At 38.9% G+C, this 21,986-nt stretch overlaps 1 protein-coding gene across 3 annotated transcripts in view; it reads left to right on the top strand.

Annotated features, from left to right (window-relative positions):
- Positions 1-21,986, top strand: part of LOC103696246 (ARM repeat superfamily protein) — a 109,019-nt gene that overhangs the window by 10,722 nt on the left and 76,311 nt on the right. For 2 of the 3 annotated variants that reach the window (XM_088704234.2, XM_088704238.2), the window contains exons 3-12: positions 4,505-4,594; positions 11,266-11,339; positions 11,432-11,587; positions 11,794-11,902; positions 12,114-12,169; positions 16,844-16,898; positions 16,993-17,049; positions 17,165-17,266; positions 21,123-21,203; positions 21,321-21,373. In XM_088704234.2, the coding sequence (XP_088560360.2) occupies positions 4,505-4,594; positions 11,266-11,339; positions 11,432-11,587; positions 11,794-11,902; positions 12,114-12,169; positions 16,844-16,898; positions 16,993-17,049; positions 17,165-17,266; positions 21,123-21,203; positions 21,321-21,373 (833 nt within the window). The remainder of the gene's footprint in view (positions 1-4,504; positions 4,595-11,265; positions 11,340-11,431; positions 11,588-11,793; positions 11,903-12,113; positions 12,170-16,843; positions 16,899-16,992; positions 17,050-17,164; positions 17,267-21,122; positions 21,204-21,320; positions 21,374-21,986) is intronic. The other variant, XM_088704236.2, reaches the window with a different exon arrangement.

Raw genomic sequence — 21,986 nt, 5'->3', positions numbered from 1 at the left:
TTGCCTTGAAGAGCCTCTTGGACATTTCAAAATGAGCTGTGCGACTCTGCTCACCATACAACTCTTGCAGGTGTGCCAGTATGTCCCTAGTAGTCTTCATATTCTCATGCTGGCATTGGAGTTCATTGGATATAGATGCCATGATGTAGCACTTGACCCTAATGTCATCGTCTGTCCACTTTTCATGCGTAGCACGCTGATCAGTGGTCGGACGTGTTAGTAATGTGGGGATATCATTGTCAAGCATATAGCCTATTTTCTTGCAGCTCAGAACGATTTTGAGGTTTCTAAGCCAGTCTTTGTAATTTGTACCGGTCAGTCGGTTGGTCTCAAGAATACGGGTCAAAGGGTTTGAGGCTGACATTGTGATCTGCAGAGAGTAAACATTCTAGTTAGAATTTTGTACTTGATCCTAATTTGTTCTAGGATCTTTTTGAACAAATGTACCTCTCACTATTTTCTCGAATTCCTCACACTCTCCTGGTAGGAAAACGGAAATCTCACGCGACTAGGGTTTCTAGTAGGTACTGCGGTCCCACCGATTTACATGCCACCTCACCTAACAGTTATTAGTGACACATAAATGGATGAGTGTACAACTCTTGTACAATGCTTCTCAAGTATGTTGCAGTGCTACTTGGTCTCTAAGTCATGAAGACCTCACCTAACAGTTATTGGTCCCATTCCTTAGTTAAGTCAGACCCACCGTATAACCGTAGAAATAAAGTCATCATTGGGTTCTCACCTAACAGTTATTGGTGCCTAACCCCATCTTTACCCCTACAACATTTCATATCTATAGAGAGATCCAGCCCCCCATGCAACTTGCCCACTGTGTCCAGCCAAGACAAGTCAACACCAGAAAAACCTTAGCAGCTCTACTACGGTGGAAGACCTATGGACTTAATATTGGTTAATCATGTTTTAGTGTTTGCAACCTTGAGCTCTTCATAAGAGGTAATCGAACAATTGGCCAGGTAAGTAGGTAGGAGGCTTCCCTTACTTAGAGAGTAAGGTCCTAATTAAGTAGCCACCTTTCATGCTTTCCTAGACACCAATTATATCAATTAATCTAATATGACTCGCTCATGTTGGTTCACTCGACTGATTGAGGAGGTTTTAGTTTAAGTCTCATTTGGATTGCTCTACTAGTTTGCATCATATGTAAATCTATCTACCCCGTTCACATTCGCATCACATGCAAACGGCACATCGCAGGCAGTTAAAATTGCAGCAATAAATAAAAGCTGAATTTTAAATAGGTGATGATTATGGATTCCAATTAGGTCATATTACAAGCACATACACGTCAGTCGATCAGCTGGTCTTCAACTCTTGAATTGGTCTTGAGCCTCCTTGATTCGATCCTTGATCAACTCTTGATCCAATCGCCATCAACCGCTCAGATCGCCGTTCATCTTATTTGATCAGCAGGCCCCTCAAAACATCAAATAAGATGCATGCAAGCATTTGAAAATATTACATGACATTACAGATTACATCGCAGGTCTTTACATTTGATACCAAAAGGGTTTGAATCCTATGATCATCACCACATGTATCAATTTTAATTTTCAGATCTGAAATCTAATTGATTATGTCATCACATGAGTTGCTGATCATGCAATACATGATTCTAAACTTTTGTAATCTTATTAACAATACAATAGAATCATCAACTTATGCCATAAAAAAAATCAGCAACCCTGAAATTCTGCATGCAGAAAATTTCAGCATGCATAACCTTTCAAATTTCAGAACTTATATGTCTTTTAATGATTAATTCTAACCTTAATCTATGAAGCCTAGGCTCTGATACCATTGTTGGGAACCCGCCCATGCCGCAGAAAATTTTAAAAAAAATTCAGATGGCAGCGGAATTGGCATGCGCGGGATCGACGTTCATCTCATGAACGTTATTCAAAAATCGTTCGTAGATAGATTAGGATTAAAAATCTTTTAAAACATTAGGAAGATAAGATCTTCATCTTGTGCGGGTAGATGATCACCGCAAACTGAAGTTTGTGGTTTTGGATGAAGGTTCGCTCGAAGCCGCACACGTATCCGGCTTCTACGGGTATCCACACGAAGCAGAGGACCAATCCAAACGCTCCAATCTCCCCGGGGTGCTAGCTCCCTTGCAGAGATTTGTTTTGATGGCTGATCAACTCTTGAATGCCAGAGGGAGGAGGAAGAAGAAGAAGCAACCAAGGAAGAAGATCACAAGCCTTGCAGCCTTTTTCCCTTGCTTGCGTTGGAACTCAAGATGGGGAGGAAAGGAGGGCCGCCAAGGCCTTTCTTTTTCTTCCTTTGCTTGCGGCTGAAGACCAAGAGGAAGGAGGGGCGTACGGCACAAGGGAGAGGAGTTTCCAATGCCCTAGGTGCTGCCCCTTGATCCCCTTAAATAGCTTGTGGAGCTCCTAACTTTTAGGAGCTCCAGACTAAGTTCAAAGAGGGGCGCCGACCCCTCTTTGCTTTGCCGCACCAAGGAGAAAAAGAGGAGGGGCGTGCGCCCCTCCCTCTTGGTTAACCCTAGTCCTCCTTTAAGGAGGATTAGGAGGTCTTCTTGTGGCTAAGTCCTAATCTAATTAGGCTTAGTCCAAGGTTAAACCAATTTGGGTTTGATCAAGTCCCAATCAAATTAGAACTCAATACGAATTATGACTCAATTGAACCCTTCAATCCTTCTCTCTTTCGGACTTCTTTCTATCTTCTGACTTCTACGAAGTCGCACCGCCCCCTTGGCCTCTACTTCGTAGTTGTCCGAAAGGAGAAGACGGGAGTATCGACATAAGGAGCAGGCGGAGAGGCATCATTCCAATTAGGAGTCATTTTAATTCATTAGGTTGATAATTAATTAGGACTTAAAAAATCCTAATTTGATTAGGACTTATTTAATTTTAGTCCTAATCCGATTAGGACTCTAATTTGAATCCGAAGTCCTAATCTAATTAGAACTTCTAGGAATCCTACTCTAAGTAGGAATCCAAGTTGGATTCAAAATCCTAATTTAATTAGGATTGTAGGAATCCTACTCTAAGTAGGACTCCCAGTCCTAATCCAATTAGGACTCCAGGAATCCTACTCCAAGTAGGATTCGTGTTTAAGTCCAATTAATTAATTCTCATTGTTTCTTCTTCAACTGATTATCAATCGAATTGATTACTCGTGATTCATAATCACAATTCAACCATCGGATCGGTCAATACCTCTAGTGTGGTCACAACCAAGGTTGGCGGAATCGATATTGGGCATCGTACTGGTTGTCTGGCGGGACGAGTGGGTATGGGCCTGTGCCATGCCATGCCGGGCCCATATTGAGTTAATAGAAGAGGTGGGGGAGAGGACGAACGAAAAAGAAAAAGAGAGAGAAGGCGGAGAGAGGGAGGGAGGTCGATGGAGTGCCGATTTAGTTCGGTACGGGGTGAACCAGGCGGTTCAGCCCAGTTTTGTAGACCATGGTCACAACCAAAATTAGCGGAACCGATACTAGGCATCGTACCGGTTGCCTATTGGGACGAGTGAGTATGGGCCTGCGTCGTGCCATGCCGGGCCCGTATTGACATAGTAGAAGAGGCGGGAGAGAGTATGAACGAGAGAGAAAATGAGAGAGAGAGAGAAGGCGGAGAGAGGGAGGGAGACCTCCCTCCCTTTCTCTCTCTCCCTCCCTCTCTCTCTTCCTCCCTTCTACGGTCGCTCTCTCTTTTTCTCTTTTCTCCTTCTCTGCCTCCATTCGAAACAGGAAAACGGCTGCGGCCTCCGCCTGTTGTCCTGGTGACAACCTCCACTAGCTCTCCGCCGGCCCTCCGCCGGCCTCCCTCCTTCCCCTGCTCGCTCTTTTTTTCTCTCTTTTCTTTTCCTTCTCTGCCTCCGGCAACGGTTTTCGTTTCCGTTGCCGGAACCGTCCCGGTGAGTTGCCGGGATGGCTCGGAACGGCCAGAACTGCCCGGTTCGGGACGGTTCTGCCGACCCTGGTCACAACTATATTCACCTAGAGCATGAACCTAAAATCATACTTCTTTTCAAACTCACAAGTTCAAATGAGTTTAACTGATGGGCCAAGCCCAACTTTGGTCCCTCAAGGAAACCAATTGGCATCAGATATGTGCAACAAACATGTCAATTCTACAAACTTGCAAAGATGAATGCATACTTATACATGTAGTATATAAATGGGAATTTTGGTTCTGTTGATAATATTTTGTAGTTCAACCAATAACCTTCTATCATGCTGCCCAGTTTATTGCTAATTGTGAAGATTTGTTTGTGGTAAATCTGTTTCTTTATAAGGTGCTACTCTCCACATATAATTATTCAGATACTAATGTTTGATATACAAATCTTACTGCTGAATATCTTATTTTTTAAAATTTTTGGAACCTTTCATCGGTTTCCTGCTGAGAGGTTTATGATATGACAGCTCCAACATATCATTATGATATTTTCACGATAACTGGCTGTACTTTATCTCTCTAACCATCTATGTTTGATGTTTTTTGTTCAGCATGCTGAAATGGCAGATGAGAGCATTCAACTCAAGACCTTACAAACTATGCTAATTATATTCCAGTCACATCTACTTCCTGAAGATGAGGTAAATAACGACAGTATTTTTCTATGTCCATGTATCCTAATTCTAACCATGTTTGCTACCTCAATTTATATCCCATGTGCAAGTGGACACAGTTTAATGGATGCTTTTTTGTGGGTTTTTATTTAAGTTTCTTTAAGGAGGGTTGCAAAATAAAATTTATTAAAGGTATCAGGCTCTGTGGAAACTTAGTTTCTGTAGATGGAGTGCTGCAAATGTTGTGGAAGATGGCAATTAGCATCTATCTAGGTGGTTGCTACTTCATTTATATCCCATGTGCAAGTGGAGACAGTTTGCTGGATGTTTTTTGCGGGTTTTTATCTAAATTTCTTTTAAGGAGGTTTGCAAGGGAAAATTTATTAAAGGTGCCAAGCTCTGTGGATATTTAGTTTCTGTACACTGAGCACTGCAAATGTGACCTAGATGTCACAGGTTTGAAATATGGAAACATCCTCTCTGCATGCAGGGGGAAGGCTGCGGATGTCTGAACCTCCCTAGAACCTGCAATAGCGGGAGCCTCATGCACTGTGCCGCCCTTTACATTGAGTGTTGTGAATGACCCTGTGGGTATATTGTTTGTTATTCATGTTGACATTATCATATTTTACTGAATCTGCTTGGTAACAATGAGCTCTTATCATCAGATGAGTGGAAAATGATGTGGCCGGTCAGCCATACTGTATAAATTGGTTCTTGTATTAAAGATCCTAGTTTGCTGAGTTTTCATTTTAATTATTTTAGGAGGTCATAATTTTCTTTTGTATAGGAGGCTAGCAGACCGATAAGCAAGCAGATCATATGCTCTTGTTAAGTAAATCAACCATTAAAATTGTTGAGATTTTATTCTCATTAATATTAAAGAATTCTTGTTAAATTAGGAGTTTTATTCCAAGAAGGGGATATTAATTGAAAACTAACAAGAACTTGCATGATGCATCTTGCACATGGTGTCATGCTGCATTCATCCGCTAAATCTTTATGTACATGAGACAAGAAATTGCATAGAAGTGCTATAGGGAGCGTTAATATAATTCCTAAGGGTGACATTTGGAGTACTTGAAGGCTCTGGTGATGCCTTTGCATGATGCAAATGGGACTTTTACAGAAGGTAGAAGCTCCATGGTACTAAGGGAAGAGGAAGCCTTTGAATTGTGGGTGAAGTAATGGAAGGGAAGATGGAGAGGAAAGGGCTTTAGAGGGCCAAACGAACTAGTGGAGATGTGAGATCATGAAACATGTTAGAATGTGTTGTGCTTGTGCTGATCATGGGGTGACATGTATCATGGTATCTCATGACGGTGACATACCCAGTCATGTGACAAGGTTTGTGTCAACAAGAATAGATTTGTTCTAGCTTGTGTAAGTTTATGCTGGAGTTACATGCATATTTATTGAGTAATATGGGTGCTGGCATGGACTGTCATAATGATATAGGTTGCATGTCCTTGTGTTGTGCTTCTTACCAGCATTGTAGGTACCTTATTGTTAAAAATTGACGTGGAACAATAACCCGATCCACATGAAGATCCATTAAGAAGACATCCTGAGTAAAGTGGAATATGGGGTTGCATCCTTAAGTGTTTCATTTCCTTAAAATGCCAAGATGCCAACTAGAGGGATATAGCATAATGATGCCATTGTGCTCAAAGTTATTATAAAGAAGACCACATGCACTTGAGGGGAGCATTGTTATACACTAGAGAGAAGATGAACTAAGCAGGTACGCTGAAAAATTGCAAGATGATACATAAAGAGGAATTAAATATGATGAACCATAGGGTGTGATTTTGGAGTGGCTTGAAGAGGTGGTGATTTAATGAGGCAAGTTAAAGATGACTTCAATTTCTAGTTGATGCTCAACAGTTCTCAAAAGGAAAGATGAATAATGCATAAGTAGTCTCAAGGAGGTAACGGTGCTTTAGCTCAGAAGCATCATGATCACATAAACATGTGAGTACCAAAGTATAGGAATCATGAAAGACATTCTAGTTGATTAAAAAGTTCCATGTGTAAGAGATGCCCATGTGATTGCCAAGGTATGAAGATAAATTTCCTTGACAACAAGGATTAAAAGGGCAGGTATGCAGTGAGGTGGCGACCATTGATGAAAAAAATGTCCCATTTATTGTTTAGACTTGTGTGAAGGTGCATTTGGAATAGATATACTTGTTTGTTAATGAAGCATTGGTTGAGTACGGGAGCATCTGGGCCAAATGGTCTCCTATAGGTTTTGAAAACTTGGTTTCAGTTTAGTTCATTTTGGGTGTATTTTTCCGTCATTTTAGAAGTTTTGGCCAAAAATTGGTTAGGAACATTCAGAAGGTTAAAGAATTAAAGGAGAATTAAAAAATCATAAAAAATAATTGCTCATCGTTTTAGGGTTTATTGTATTGTCTGGGAAGTTTTGGTGTATTTCATGCTAAACAATGAAAAGAATATGATTTTTCAGACAAAAAGAAGTTAATTATGTTTCCCATCAATGTAGACTGTAGTGTCATTCTTTTGTTTAAAGACAATCTGACACATGGCAATGAACGTGACAATAATACGTGTTCTATATAGCGTACCTAAACCTGAGTCAAAAGGTATACTTATATACTAAGTTATGTTTTGAAGAAACATTGTGCAATATTCCAAATCATCCCTGAAAAATGTTCATATATATATATATATATCATATTTGGCTTCAAAAGTCAGTTTTGGCTGGAACTTCAAATTTGATTAGGTTCTAGGTGGATTTTGGGTTGTACATAAATGTTTCAGTTTTAATGTTTTATTTACAACTTAAAATTGTCTTAGAAGCTCTCACCATGTGCTATGGTTAAGTAAAACTGCCAAGTTGATCTTGCACCTGGATGAGTGGATTAGTAACTGCACGAAGTTTGGTACTCATGGGCCTACCTTAGGTCCATGTTGTCCTTGATATTTGGAAGTTGACAAGATGGGGATGGAGGAACGACTTTGTTGAGGTCATTAGTTGGGCATAGTTAATTGTTGATCCAATGCCAATTGAGTCTAGAAGAGAGGAGGCATAGATAGAACCAGGTGTATCATAGGTTGCCAGAAATTGGTAAAGAATCTGGCTTTGTTGCAAAAGTGCCACCCAGATGGCTCACATATCATGTCTTGGGGCATACACCAGAACAGTTCTATGAGTAAGTGGACTTGCTTTTCGTAAACTATAATCAAATACCTATCAGCTAGGTTCTGTTCTAGAATATAAAATTAAACTTCTTAGTATATTAGGATTTTGCTTTAACTGGCACTAGCAACAAATAGGTTGGGCATATCTCTAGATAAATAGATGGTTAGTTCGTCAAGTTGGAATGGTTTTATGGGATAGTGCATGACACGTGGGTTGTGTCATTTAGTATCCAATTTCTAGCACCAACAAATGTATCATAAGATAAAAGATTGACATTAGTGCTAATATACCGAACCTGAGTACTGCACACAATGTTTGACACTCTACACATTCATGTATTAACCTTATGGTGCATGTTAGTATAAACAGATAGTTGTTTCATCCTGAAAATTAAATATAGAGGTTTACTATTTTTATGGTCAAGAGGAATGGCTTAGATGTTTAGTACTATAAATAAATTGTAATTGAAAGACAGCAATAAGGAAGAAAAGTGGCAGTAAAATAGGTGACAATGAGTAGCGATGAACTTGCAATATCTAGTTGCTGTACATCATGAGTAGAAGAATCGTGCATGACAACAATTTGAAGGAATTCTTTCTCTTTTAGCAGGGTGTGTGAGCTGGCTGCTTGCACATAATATACACAATTGAACTCTTGGGTAGTTCGAAAGGCTAACAAACTAAAAAGCAAGGTACGCTATACTGTACCGAATTGGACGGTACAGGATGCACCATACCGGTATATGGTATGGAGGGCGTTTCGACATTCGGTACGCCTAACTGGCCCTAGTAACGGGTGTACTAATACAGTAATAGAGTGGCACCGGTATAGGGCCTGGTATTGAGACGGCATACCTTGCTTAAAAGTCTTAAAATTGGGCCAAAATATATGTTCTCAAAAGATGAAAGAAGCCTGATAGAGCCCCAAAAACCAAAATCTCAGAACATAGAAAAGCTTGTCAAACTCAAAGAAGGGCAAGGTAGCTGCAATGTACTAAATCAAATGAAATATTCAGGGAAACCAAACCAAGCTGGTTTAGGTTTGAGGACAAAAAGAATGGAAACTGGATCAGAAAACGATAAAACTTGAGAATGCTAGAATAGCTAAAAAAATGAATGAGCTAATGAAAAGAGGGAGGATAGAACTAGGGGTGGCAAAATATGACCCGACCCGCCAACCCGACCCGTGTTCGACCCGCCATAAACAGGTTTGGGTTTGGCCTAAACAGGTTCGGATCGTAAACAGGTCGACCCGTTTAACCTGTTTATTAATTGGGTCGAATACGGGTTTTAGATGTCTGACCCGTTTAAACCGTTTAACCCGTTTAACTGTTGGGCAGGTTAAACAGGTCTAAACAGGTTAAACGGGTTAAACAGGTTAAACGGGTTAAACAGGTTAGACAGGTCTAAACAGGTTAAACGGGTCTAAACAGGTCTAAACAGGTCGGGTTGGGCATGTTAAACAGGTTGGGTTGGGCAGATTAAACAGGTCTAAACAGGTTAAACGGGTCAGGTTGGGCAAACAGGTTAAACAGGTCGGGTCGGGTTGGGTAAACAGATTATCTGTTTAGTAAACAGGTTAAACGGGTTGGGTCGGGTTACCTGTTTAATAAACAGGTCAGGTTCAGGTTTGTAATTCCTGACTCGTTTAATAAATAGGTCGGATTCAGATTTATAGTTTTCTGACCCGACCTGTATTTGACCCGACCTGTTTATGCCTGACCCGACCCGATTGCCACCCCTAGATAGAACACATCCTCAAATGGGTTCAAATGCTATGTTTTATCCACTTGGAAACGTACTTGCAAGTTTGGAGATGTTCGAGAAAGTTGATGTGTACAAGCTGCGGTCCAAATGAATTGGGGATTAATGGAGGCACCAATAGGCAACATTTATTGTGGTCTAGCAGTGGACAACCTTTGAATAATGACAGCATGCAAAAAAAAAATGGTCCAAAGGCATTGTCAACGGTCACTAAGAAGGCTCCTTATTCTCCACTGTCAAAAACAAACCAATAATCAACCAATATGCGTGCACTCAGCAAATGATTCTGTTTCATAGACTTAAAATTTTGAATGATCCTATGACTTTGCTAGATTGCTGACAGTTTGTAATTTGGTAATTATTCAAGGAAGATGACAAGGTTATTATCATGTAAAACTTTTTACCCAACAATTAAATCCAGCATTGTTGATTAAGAATTAAGTAGGGATCAACCTCATTTAGTCTTGAAGATTCCACAATTATCTTGGGTCATGAATCAGGCTTTGTTACCATGAAGTTAGGAGCAAATTTTGGATATGATGCTAGGACTCAATTTTCCAGTACCATACATTGGTGAGGCAATTACCTTATTTATGTATGCAATTACAATAGGCCAGGACTATCATTTACAGTTATGAGTATTAATGTATAATAGACATAGGGAAAAAATATATATAGCAATGGTAAAACTATCACTATCTCTTGCACTTTAAAAGAGCTTTTTCGTAGGATAACATGAAGGATGGTGGAAAATATCTTATTCGTCTAATGCATGATGAGATCACTCTTACAAATTGCTGTCCATGATGTTTGTCATGAGGGCCATGTGATCATGAAATTGATACTTAAATTAATGGCTTTATCTTTCATGCCATACACATTTTTTACCCAAAGTTTCTTTATGCCTTGGCTTAGGCAAGGTGATGCCGGTTCTTTTCAACAGTTTCTATTTAAAGGCAGTAGCTTCAAATTGTGATTAGTTTGGTCAACAATGCATAAATTACTGGTGGTAGTTTGAAATAAATGCTAATCAATGGCTATGCTGATTGTGAAGTAATGTTATCAGCAAGGATTCAAGTCCCAAAGGGACGTCCCACGGGACATCTGAATGGGGCATCAGCCCAAGTGTCGGATGGGATTGTCCCACCGTTATGCCAATGTCTTGTTCGGCACATCCTGACATCCCTTTCCCCATGTGTCAGAGTGGGGCGGGATGGTCGTGTGTCACATTCCATGAAAAACCGTGCCGCCCCACCCCACAGGATTTGAATCATTGGTTATCGGAGCTTTTGATGAGGTGAAAAGTGTTGCTTTGTTCTTCATTTTTTTCTCAAATATACATCTGGAAACTCCAAGCCCGTGGTTTAGCTTTATTTCTTTTTCTTTTTTAAAGTTTAGAATAAGTTCCAAAACAACCGTATCGCACACCAAGTCTAAGGTTGGTTTGTTACTCCTCTGATTGGATTTTTTAAAGATATTTTAGATTCTAAAATGATAAAGAATATCCATCTTATGGGGTATAACTCTTGAATTTTTCTTTTCTTTCTTAATAAGAAACTCTATTTCGAGATGACAACATATTTTAACGGCTTTTGCTTTGTTGGTAACATTGTGGAAGGTTGGACCTTTTATAATTATTTTTGAATATCATTACAGTATGAAAACTTTAAATTTCTTATTTCTTTATCTCTTTAATATTAGATTATTAGAAAATCAATACCCTCTTAAACATACCATTGACATGAACTCTGCTTTCTTTATCCCAGGACAACATGGCTCGAGCTCTTGGCATATGTCTCCGGCTTCTCGAAAGTAATCGGTCTCATGATAGTGTACACAAGTACGTTTTACTGGAAAGTATTCTTAATGCACTAACATTAAATGAGTTTCATTTTTTAACCTTATTTTATTTTATTTTATTTTTGGGTCCAGTACTGCAGCAGCTACTTTCAGGCAGGCAGTTGCTTTAATTTTTGATAATGTTGTTTCTGCTGAATCACTCCCCTCTGGCAAAACTAGTTCTGGATGTCATCTCTCTCGAAGTAGCTCTGTCACTGATGATGTCAGCCGCAGTTTCAGTCACTCAGTGTATGTAACAGTATTTCTTCAAAATATTCTTCAGACACATGTTCAAAATATATATAATGATAGTTATACAATTACATAATTAGACAATTATATATGTAAGTGTATAATCATAACAGCATACATGTATACAATTATTGTGTGATCCTATCTTTATTTTTTTAAAAAAGGAAGATTCTGTTAGTGTATAATCACTAAGTATATGACAGATCAATGGAGGTTTCTGAAGGGCCAACATTGCGGGAAGGTCTAACTAAAGAAGGAAAACTGGGGCTTCGTCTGCTTGAAGATCTGACAGCACTTGCTGCAGGTGGCTCTGTATGTGCTGAATGAAAGCTAATGGCCCTGTTTGAATAACTTGGAAAAGCATCTACATTTTCTTATTATTTGCAAAGCAGTAGTCATTTCCCTTGAAGTCATTGACTTTTATATTTATTAACTTTTTTTATTGTTTTTAGTACAATCTAGACAAACATGCTTTACTAACATTCTAAAGTGTTTTTTTGCTCCTGTTCACCATCTTTACCAGTCTATTTGGTTGCGAGTTCATTTGCTTCAACGGACATTTGCTCTTGATATACTTGAGTAAGCATCCTATCTTCTTTTAGAATAGTTTCTTAGCTCATAAAAATTGATTCAGTTTGATTTTATCCTTATTTGTTTTTTTAGAACCGATGATTCCTACTTTTGAGTCAATTCAGCAGTTAGCAGTAGCTGATTACGTTTTTGACTATGTCTTATGTGATAACCTTTGCTTACACTTTTCTCCATTATAATTGTATTCAAAGATGTCATGTTGTTGCTTATGTCTTACTGAGGTTTAAAATTTCATAATAAACCGGTTCATTTTGGTTGGAACCTAGCTGAAACTGACCCCCAAAATTTGTTTTTAGTCTGTGTTAGGTTGATTTCTGTCCAGATGCATTGGTTTCATTGGTTTCAGGAAAAACTGATTGAACCTGGATATAAATGTTGTTTTATTCAATGCTTACCAGTCATTTTACGGTTTCTCCATTTCTTGTACTCAAGGTTCGCTGTACCGGTCGGTACCGAGCGTACCGTACCCATACCGATGGATACCGGTATCGGTACACCAATATCGGTACGGTCGGTACCGAGCGTACCGTATCGTACCGACACTCGGTATGCCTATACTAGTGCGGCACCGGTACGGGGTTCGGTACCGGTACGGCGAACCTTGCTTGTACTATATTTGGCTGTAAGTGTCACTTTTCGGTCTTTTTCTCATTTTTTTAAAGTCATAAACTGTCGTTCAAGTAATGTTTCTTGGTTTAAGATCTCTCAGTATGATATGTACTGTACAGACCCTTGACAATAGAAGGAGAAATCTGGTTGTGGAAACCCTTCTCAAGCCACACCTTAGTCATTGGAATTGAACATGGATAGAGTGACTCAACGCAGATCGTGAGAAGTTTGCCCCGACCGAGCCCAAACTGGCAGTGCTGTCTTGTACTGCACAGTAACTAAAACTGCCCCTTTGGCAATCATTCTTTACCATATCAAAGTGGGAGGAAGTGAGGGGGTAGGGAAGACTGGCTTGCAGGATCGAAGCTTAATTATTGGTTCTTGGGCTAGAAAATCATTTTAGCTAGGTGAATCTTCTCCTTCCTTTTTCTTTATTTCTTCAAAAATCCAAATTTTGGGTTTAATTGTAAAAATCATTGGAGGATTTGTTAAACGGGCATTAGATGTTATTTTGTCATTGAAGTTATGCATAAGCATGAATCTATGATCAAAACCAGTGTCGGGGTTAGGAGTTGAAACTCAAAACCTACAGGGCATGTTGGCCATATCTATGCATACCCATTAATACCATATGTTGGCACAGTTGCCGATATGGCATATATTGTACCGAGCACTGGTCTGTACGGCCCCGTACCTTGATTTTTAAAACATTGGTTTTAAGTATAAATTTTTGGAAATTGTTAGAAAATTAAAAGCATCTGGGAGTTCAACTTTTCAAAAAGAATAGAGGCTTTTTGTAGGCATAAGAGACTTTTTTTGGGTCTTAATGACAAGCCTTTTAATGGGACACAAGAGAAACGGGACATATTTAGTAAGATTGGGCCCCAAAAAATGGATTCACAACATTTAATTTGGATTTATTAGATCACAGCTTAAAATTTAAAAGGCAGTTGGATGGTATATGTCTCATTTAGTCTTTTTCGTACTTAGCAGATTATCACTTTAGTATTTGATGTGATAAACTTAAATTAAGTTTCATATTGAGATGTAGATCTATGTTAATTTGTTTTAGCCTCGTATTTATTTTTACATTATTAGGCATTTAATAATCATATTGCTCTGAAACATTGAATGTAGACGATTTTAACATTTTAATTGGTTATTAATGATTTTAATATTCTTTATAAATTTAGGCTCTTATCTTGAAATCCTTTAAAATTATGCAAATAAATTTTAATATTCTTGGCTTGTTTTGTTTTTCTCATATTTTTCTTTTTATTTTCTTTTTTTTTTTGGTGGGGTGGGGGCTGAAACCCGAAAACTCAAGTTGGACTACTGGACACTGCAGTTATTGCTGACACTGGCACTCGAAACTGAAATCTAATTTACTAACCTTTTGTCTTTTGAACAATATGGTGAACAAGCATTTAAAATCATGGTATGGGACCAGAACATACTGCCCTTACCATTCCATATCGACCCTGTACTGGCCTGTATTGATATGGGGACTGTTCTATGCTGGCTGAATCATGGATAAATATGGGTCTATACTGCAGTATGTGCTGTACCAACCTGTGATTGCTAAAGGCCTAAATGTTTTAAGGCCTTGGTTGTGAAACTGTTCTTTGCCTTCTTTTATTGTTTGTCTTTCCACCTTGCTGTGAACAAGGGAGTGAATGGTATATTTATATTGTTGTACTAGGGTAATTGGCTATACACCGAGGTTGCCAATTGATGACGAAAAGACCTCAAGTGGTTTTGAATATTCATAAACCCAATGTAATACTCTTTTGCATCTCCTTATGATTTTATTTGATAAGATACAAGGAAATAAATTTGTCATCTATTAACAAAAATGATAATAAATAGGGAGCCCTAGTGCACAAGGCTCCTGCCGAGTTTGTGGAGGGTCAGATTTATGTAACCTTACTCCCCAATGCGGATAGGCTGTTTCCGTGTTTCGAACCCGTAACACCCAGGTCACAATGGAGTAATCTTTACCTTGCAACAGGGTCCTTCTACATGCATGATAAACCAAGTTGTAAATATTCATTTTAGCTGGTCTGCAAATTTCTACATAAGATATAAATAAGTCTTTAGTTTGATCCTCATAGCACTTTCATAGATGTTAGCCTTTTGTATTGTTTTAGTTTCTCTAAAACATCTACTATTAGCTATCTTGGAATCAACATTTTGATTCCATGCTTTGAAAACATTATTTATAGTGTTCTAATATTCTCCATTGATCTAGGTTTTGTGTCTCTTACTATTTACTAATAATAATTCTTGACTGCTGTAGTTTCCACTCTTGCAAATAGTTTAGCACATTCCTTGTTGCTACCATGGGGCCTTGAAGCACAAGGGGATTTTACTCATTGGTGTCAGTTAGGCGGTTGACTACCTCAAGTATAAATGAAAAAAAGATTGCATTTTCACAGCTAACATTCAGTATGAAACTTTAAAAGCCGTTCAGAATGGTCCACAATTTGACTACGAACATTTTGTGTAGGTTGCCTTGACCAACAAAGGCTAATGCCAACTATTTAGAATTGCAGAACTTTATTCACGGTTCGTTGCTAATAAGAGCTATGGCATCTAGCAATTCAGGCATTTTCATATCTGTTCTTATAACTTCCACATGTTCATCTAGATTACTTAGGTCTTCCTTTCCTCTTTTTTAACACTCATACAATTCTGAGATGCCTTACTATTGGTACCATGGTCTGCCGTACCGATCGGTACCGGTCGGTATGGACCGGTATGTACCGGTACCGGATGGAACCGGTACAGTACAACTATATTTTTCGGTTCCGACTATTCGCAACCCGTATTGGTCGGTACGGCCCGTACCGACCTTAATTTTTTTTTTTTTGGCTTTTGGCCCGAACCAACCGAACCGGTATAGTACCGGTTCGGTTCGGTATGGTAGGGTACCGGTGCCCACCGGTACGTCGGTATGGTCGGTACAACGGACCTTGATTGGTACTTCTAAGGATTTTTGTTATATGCAACCACCTGAACATGTTCGTCGTTCTAATTTTATGTACTTGGACTCTTCTTCCTAATATAGTCACATCATCTATGACATGTGCAAGTGGTAAGGGCTTCAGCTTGAACCTTATTGTAGCCACTTTTTTCTACAACTGACTTTACATGTTCATTCTTTTCACATATGCCGTTGGTGCTGTCGGTACACCTCTTCTTTAGCACTTATTTATTCTTCATAGTATGGCCATCTTACTTTTAACAGAATAATAGCTTTCCACGTCAAGTAACAACCAAGCTTAAATTCTTTTGGCTGTTAGCTTTCTATCATTTTTCCAATTTGTTTTCAGTGATAACTATCTTTTTTCCCGTCCCTTTCTTCTTCTCTCATTATTTACTTGCTTACCTACTTCCATGACTAGATAGTGCACCTAGTAGTTTAAACTCTAGAACAAACATGCATTCGATGCGTATTAAGTTGTGAGACTATTAGACATTTTCAATAAGATTCCAAAGGAACTCCATCACTAGAATTTTAGGATTCGAACATTTTAATGCCATCTGATTACGGACTTCTGTTGTCCATGCTTGATTGTTCAGAATACATATGTATACCATCTGATTACGGACTTCTGGTATGCACACTAGATTGTTCAGAATACATAAATATACCTTCCCTTCTATTTTCCAATACATTAGTCACCTATATAAAGTCAGTTTAGGTGATTGCGATGTCTGTGAATGGTGATAGAGACATATTTCAATTGTTTTGTGAGTCTGTGTTGCTTTATAAGCTATCACTAGAATTTTAGGATTCAAACATTTTAACACCATCTGATTACGGACTGCTGGTAAGCACGCTTGATTGTTCAGAATACACAAGTATATCTTCCCTTCTGTTTTCCAATACATTAGTCACCTATACAAAGTCAGTTTAGGTGATTGCGATAACTGTGAATTACCATACAGACATATTTCAAGTGTTTGGTGAGTCTGTGCTGCTTTATAAGCTATATGTTGATTTTGAGCCACTTTACTAATTGTGGTCCTGATTCATGCATTATACAGGTTCATTCTGTCCAACTATGTTGCTGTCTTCCGAACCTTGGTTTCTTATGAACAGGTTTCTGCCTTGTTTGCTATAACTTTTTGGTGTGAGCCTCTGTAGCTCTGCATTTCTTGAGCATTTTAATGTTAGCCAATTTGGCATTCACCAGGTCCTACGCCACCAAATATGTTCACTTCTTATGACTTCACTTCGGACTAATGTTGAGGTAGTGTACCAGTACCTGTTAGTTGTGATAACTTTTACTGGTACCTGGCATAATATTTTCTACTATGAGGAAGAGATTTAATTTTACCTCGATGCACCGTCTTATGCAATTTCAGTTTGAAGGTGAAGCTGGGGAACCTACTTTCCGCCGTTTGGTCCTGCGTTCAGTTGCCCATGTTATTAGGCTCTACAGCTTATCTCTTGTTACTGAAAGTGAGGTATCCTTTTGCCTAAATCTTTGGTGCATTTGTGCCTATGGAGTGTTTTGTATGTGCTCATGCATGGATAAGATTCAAGTGCTGGCAATATATTGCATGTTTGTTGGTCATGGTTGCATGTACAGAGCTGTTTATTATGCTTATAATCTTGTGATTTTTTCAAATCTAACATGATAAAACATATTGCTCCCATCATCATGACTTAAGTAAGACAATCATGTGAAATTTGTAGACATCCTTGTGCTTTTGAATATGAAATATGATTTGTTTTAGTTTGTTCATTCATTAGTTGGCTCTGTTCCAGTTTATGATAATTCTATTGGACTTAAATGTACTAATTTAAGATTGTTTTTCAGTTAGCCTTTTCTTGGTTTTGGGCCTAAAATCATCTATTTCAGAGGAGTTTTGTGGATGCCAAATTTTTTAATCCTTTACTTGGTATTTAAGGCTGAATAATTACATTTAGATATAGATGAAGGAACAAAAAAACTGTGAGGGTGGGAACGGCTTGTCAGACCCTATAGGGAGTAGGTGGCGGGTGCGGAGAGGGGGGGTGGGAGGACCCTGTTGGAGCTAGGTCGCATTGTTATCCACTGTTGATGTTGTTGCTGGTGTTGTCACAACATGTAAGAGGAAAGGAGCTGAGTGAGTGATAGGGAGTAGAGAGGAAACTCTATAGATGGATCAGGGGATATCACTTGGATTTAGGTTTCTACTTATTTCCTTAATGTTTTATGACTACTAAATTAGTAAAATGCCTTTAAAACCAAACCAAAACTTGATTTAGAAATAGGAGCAAAAAAAGGTCATCTGATTTCCATGAATTAATTGATCGGTTATTTGGAAATTGTGTCAGTTATTGGTTTAGCGAGGAGGCTAGCTGGTTTGTTGGTTTTAGCCAAGTGTTATGCATTCTTGGTTTTGCCAGCGATTTGGTTCATCAGGTTCTGGTTTGACTAGCCATGCCAATCTACTTTTGACAACTAGGAGGTGCAATACATACATACATATATGTATATTTGTAAGACACAAGGTCGACTGTACTGATCGTATCAACGTACCGGTGGGCACTGGTACTGGTACGGTTCCGGTACCGTACAGAATGGAACCGGGTCGTACCGACCCGGTTTGGGGCGCACGCGAGAGCTCGCGGACGCGCGTTTCCCTTGTTTCCCCACTTAAAACTGCGCAACGCATTCCCCGCGCCGTTTTCCTTGTGGGCGCGTTCTCCGTGCGGGATGCGTTCCCCGCGCAGGATTTCTTTCTTTCTGAGCCTTCTCGTTTCTTCTCCTCTCTCCTCCACTCTTCTCCTCTCTCCTCCGCTCTTTTACCGCAAGCAAGCCCCGACGAGGATCGCCCCGACGAGGCCCGGTACCGATAAGTCTTCTCTTTCTCTTCTCTTCCTCTTCTTCTTCCTCTTCTTCTTCGCCTTTTTCTCTTCTTCCTCTTCTTTCTTCTTCCCCGCGCTGGTACCAAGTGGTACTGGTGCGAACTGGACCGGTTTCCACCGGTACGCAGCAGGAACCGTTGTTCACGGCCGAACCATACAGGTTGGCCCCGACACTGGTACGGTACATGCTGAACCGACTGGTACGAGCCGGTTCAGCATATCTTGGTAAGACATACATATACATGTGCATTTGTGTACATATTTTTGTCTGTGTATCTTGTATGTATATTTACCTGAATACGCAGCAGGAACCGTTTTCCACGGCCGAACTATACCAGTTGGCCCCGGCACCGGTACGGTATGTGCTGAACCGACTGGTACGCGCCGGTTCAGCATATCTTGGTAAGACATACATATACATGTGCATTTGTGTACAGATTTTTGTCTGTGTATCTTGTATGTATATGTACCTATATATGATGAATTCATGATGACAAACATATTTGACAAGGAAAATAACAAAAACAAACACAACACACAAAAACACAAAAACACCTGAATAGTTTCAGGCACATCCAGAGACAATAGCACAAACACGCACATAACAGCATGCACACACATGCTCGTCGTCACAACATGCAATACACCAACAATTGATCATGCATTTGTTTATTGCTCTTTTTAATTCAATTGGTAATTACTCCTTGAAAAGGTTGTCTGCCTTTCCCTTGGCTTTGTATGTTTTTAATTTATTTTTTGTTTTATTTTTTATTTTTTTGTTTTTATTGGTTGTTCTGGTTCATGTTGGTACCATACTGATACAGTACTGTTTGACCATAGACCAGGACAACCCTGGTACCAATATGTAAAGTTGTAAACCCTTGATATCATGATTAGGTTAATCTATATTTGGACGTAAATGGACATACTTCACTTTTACTTCCAACCATTCTAATTCATGATTATCGTATTGTATTAAGTTGGTCCATATTGGATATCATTGTATTTGTCTGTTGGTCCATGCTAGTGCATGTCGGACTAATAGATATGAGCTGGCAAATATCCATGCTGTTTGCCATGAGACTTGGCGTGGGGCTATGCACATGATTGGCATGGCTCACTGGGCAGGGAACAATACATACTGTGCCAGCTTGTGATTGGTATGGGCATGATATGGTACTTCAATCTTTGACTAATCTTTATGCTCTCCTGCCTTTCATTCACCAAATTACCAAAAATAGATGCATGCAGAAGCGTGTCCATTCATATTTCATTACAAATTGTGGCTTGAAAGGAACTAACAAAGAAGTGCGAATAATGCTAAGGTAGCTTTGGTTATATGAAGGAAAATCAAGACTATTTCTGTAAAGAGATTTTATGACCTTAACTTAGATTATTCACATGTTATGTCAAGGATTGAAATGCCAAGCATACCGACCTTGAAATGGTATGGGAGGGGCCAAGACCCTGAAATCAGCTGCCGAACCATATTGCTTGTCCTGCCTGTATCGAGGGATATTGATCCTGTACTGCTCAATTCATTTTTTTAAAAATCTTTTGCACGTTCATACTAAGGCATATGGAGACATGCAGCTCATACCTTCCTGGCAGATCATGTATATGATATCGATCCTTGAGATTGAAATGTTTGCTTGAAGTATGGAAAGAGATATCTGTAGATAATGATTTTAGCTTGTGACCGCTTGTTTATTATCACGGGGAACAAGAATTAGATTGACTTGCTAATCTAGTTAAATTGTGGTGTGTACTTTTATTGAGACACTGGATTCAGTCATACATATTCCATATTGCAATTTTTGTTTTGCTGGACCCTCGTTTTCGGTAGAATAGCATAAGCTAGAGTTTTTATCATGATGTTTAACTGCATGCCTTATACTCTTACATATATCTTCTTGACATGATATTCCAGTGTCTATACATGGCTTTATTTGCTGATAATCTAAACTTATCTTGATCTATGTTCTAACTTTAGAGGTGAAAGCGAGTTTGATGGACTAGGATCCAGATGGAAGTTGACCCGATTTTGACCTGGCATAGGCTCAGAATTTAGACTATGGGTCAGTTTTGAGTTTTAAATCTAGACCATGTTGCCCAGTTATATAGAGTATGCTCTTACACAACTATACTTAATCCTACTGGACCTAATTAGAGAGTAGTTCAAAATGTTGGAAGTATCTCAGAAGATACAGATCCAGTTAGCACTGAAGCCAGAATTGGACTTCTAAACTGTTTGGATATTAAGCCAAATATAGATCTGAGACTAATTCTGGTTCAGCCTGGTCCTTAACCCTACCTGACCCACTTGTACCCCTAACAAATTATTGTGACCATTATTTTTGGTTTGGTGGCCCAGTTGTTTAATCCTTCAATTTATTTATTTATTTTTCATTCAGAGTAGCTTTTGATGTTTTCAATAGTTGACAACAAGAACTATTGTCTCTACAGGTTTTTCTCAACATGTTGGTAAAAGTTACCTGTCTTGATTTGCCACTATGGCATCAAATACTTGTTCTTGAAGTTTTAAGGGTAATTTCAGCAACTACAGTAATAAAAAGAATCTGCACTTTCATTTAGACTTGCATAGGCAGTAAGTTAAGGCGTTCTTCAAGGTTGTTAGCTGCTAATGAGTGCTTGTTGTTTCAGGGCTTTTGTGTTGAAGTGCGGACATTGCGTTTACTTTTTCAGAATTTCGATATGTAAGTTTTTGTCTGATTATTCTCTCATTGTGAAATCCTGTAGATATGCTCCATGTCCTGATGGTCTTGACTTGGGAAAATTATTACCTGTATTCATATTATTAAATTTATATTATTTTGGAAATTCATTGATACTGAAAACTTCAAGTGTAGCTAATGAGCTCACCATACATTTTCTTCAACTTGTATGCCTTGTTAATTGCACACGATATAACTTTACTTGCCTAATTTTAATAAGTCCTTTTTTTGTAAAGTTTAAATTTTACTATTCGACACCTCAAGCATGCATGCAAAACATGCCAGCTGCTTTTATATATTTTGAAATCATAATGAGAACATTCATGACACATCCTCTATTATGTGAATTAGCAAATGTTGATGCGAAGCAATGTTGAAAACAAGCTGCACGCTTGGCCTAATATTCAAGTTCAGCAGCTCATGGAGAGCTTGGAAAGAAGCGAATTAATCAAAGGAAATTTGTTGACAAGGTTTCAAGGACATAATTAATGCAGAAAAATGATGTTTGAGTCGTTCCACCAATGGGTAGATCATGTTGCATATTCACCTTTTGTATATGTTACTTAGCACACATGAAAGAGCTTTGACAGGGTTT

This window comes from Phoenix dactylifera, chromosome 9, assembly GCF_051530095.1.
Source record: "Phoenix dactylifera cultivar Ajwa chromosome 9, Ajwa_hap1_PhDact_Kaust_v1.1, whole genome shotgun sequence".
In the NCBI taxonomy this organism is placed as follows: domain Eukaryota; kingdom Viridiplantae; phylum Streptophyta; class Magnoliopsida; order Arecales; family Arecaceae; genus Phoenix; species Phoenix dactylifera.
This window is presented reverse-complemented; position numbering and strand designations above follow the sequence as displayed.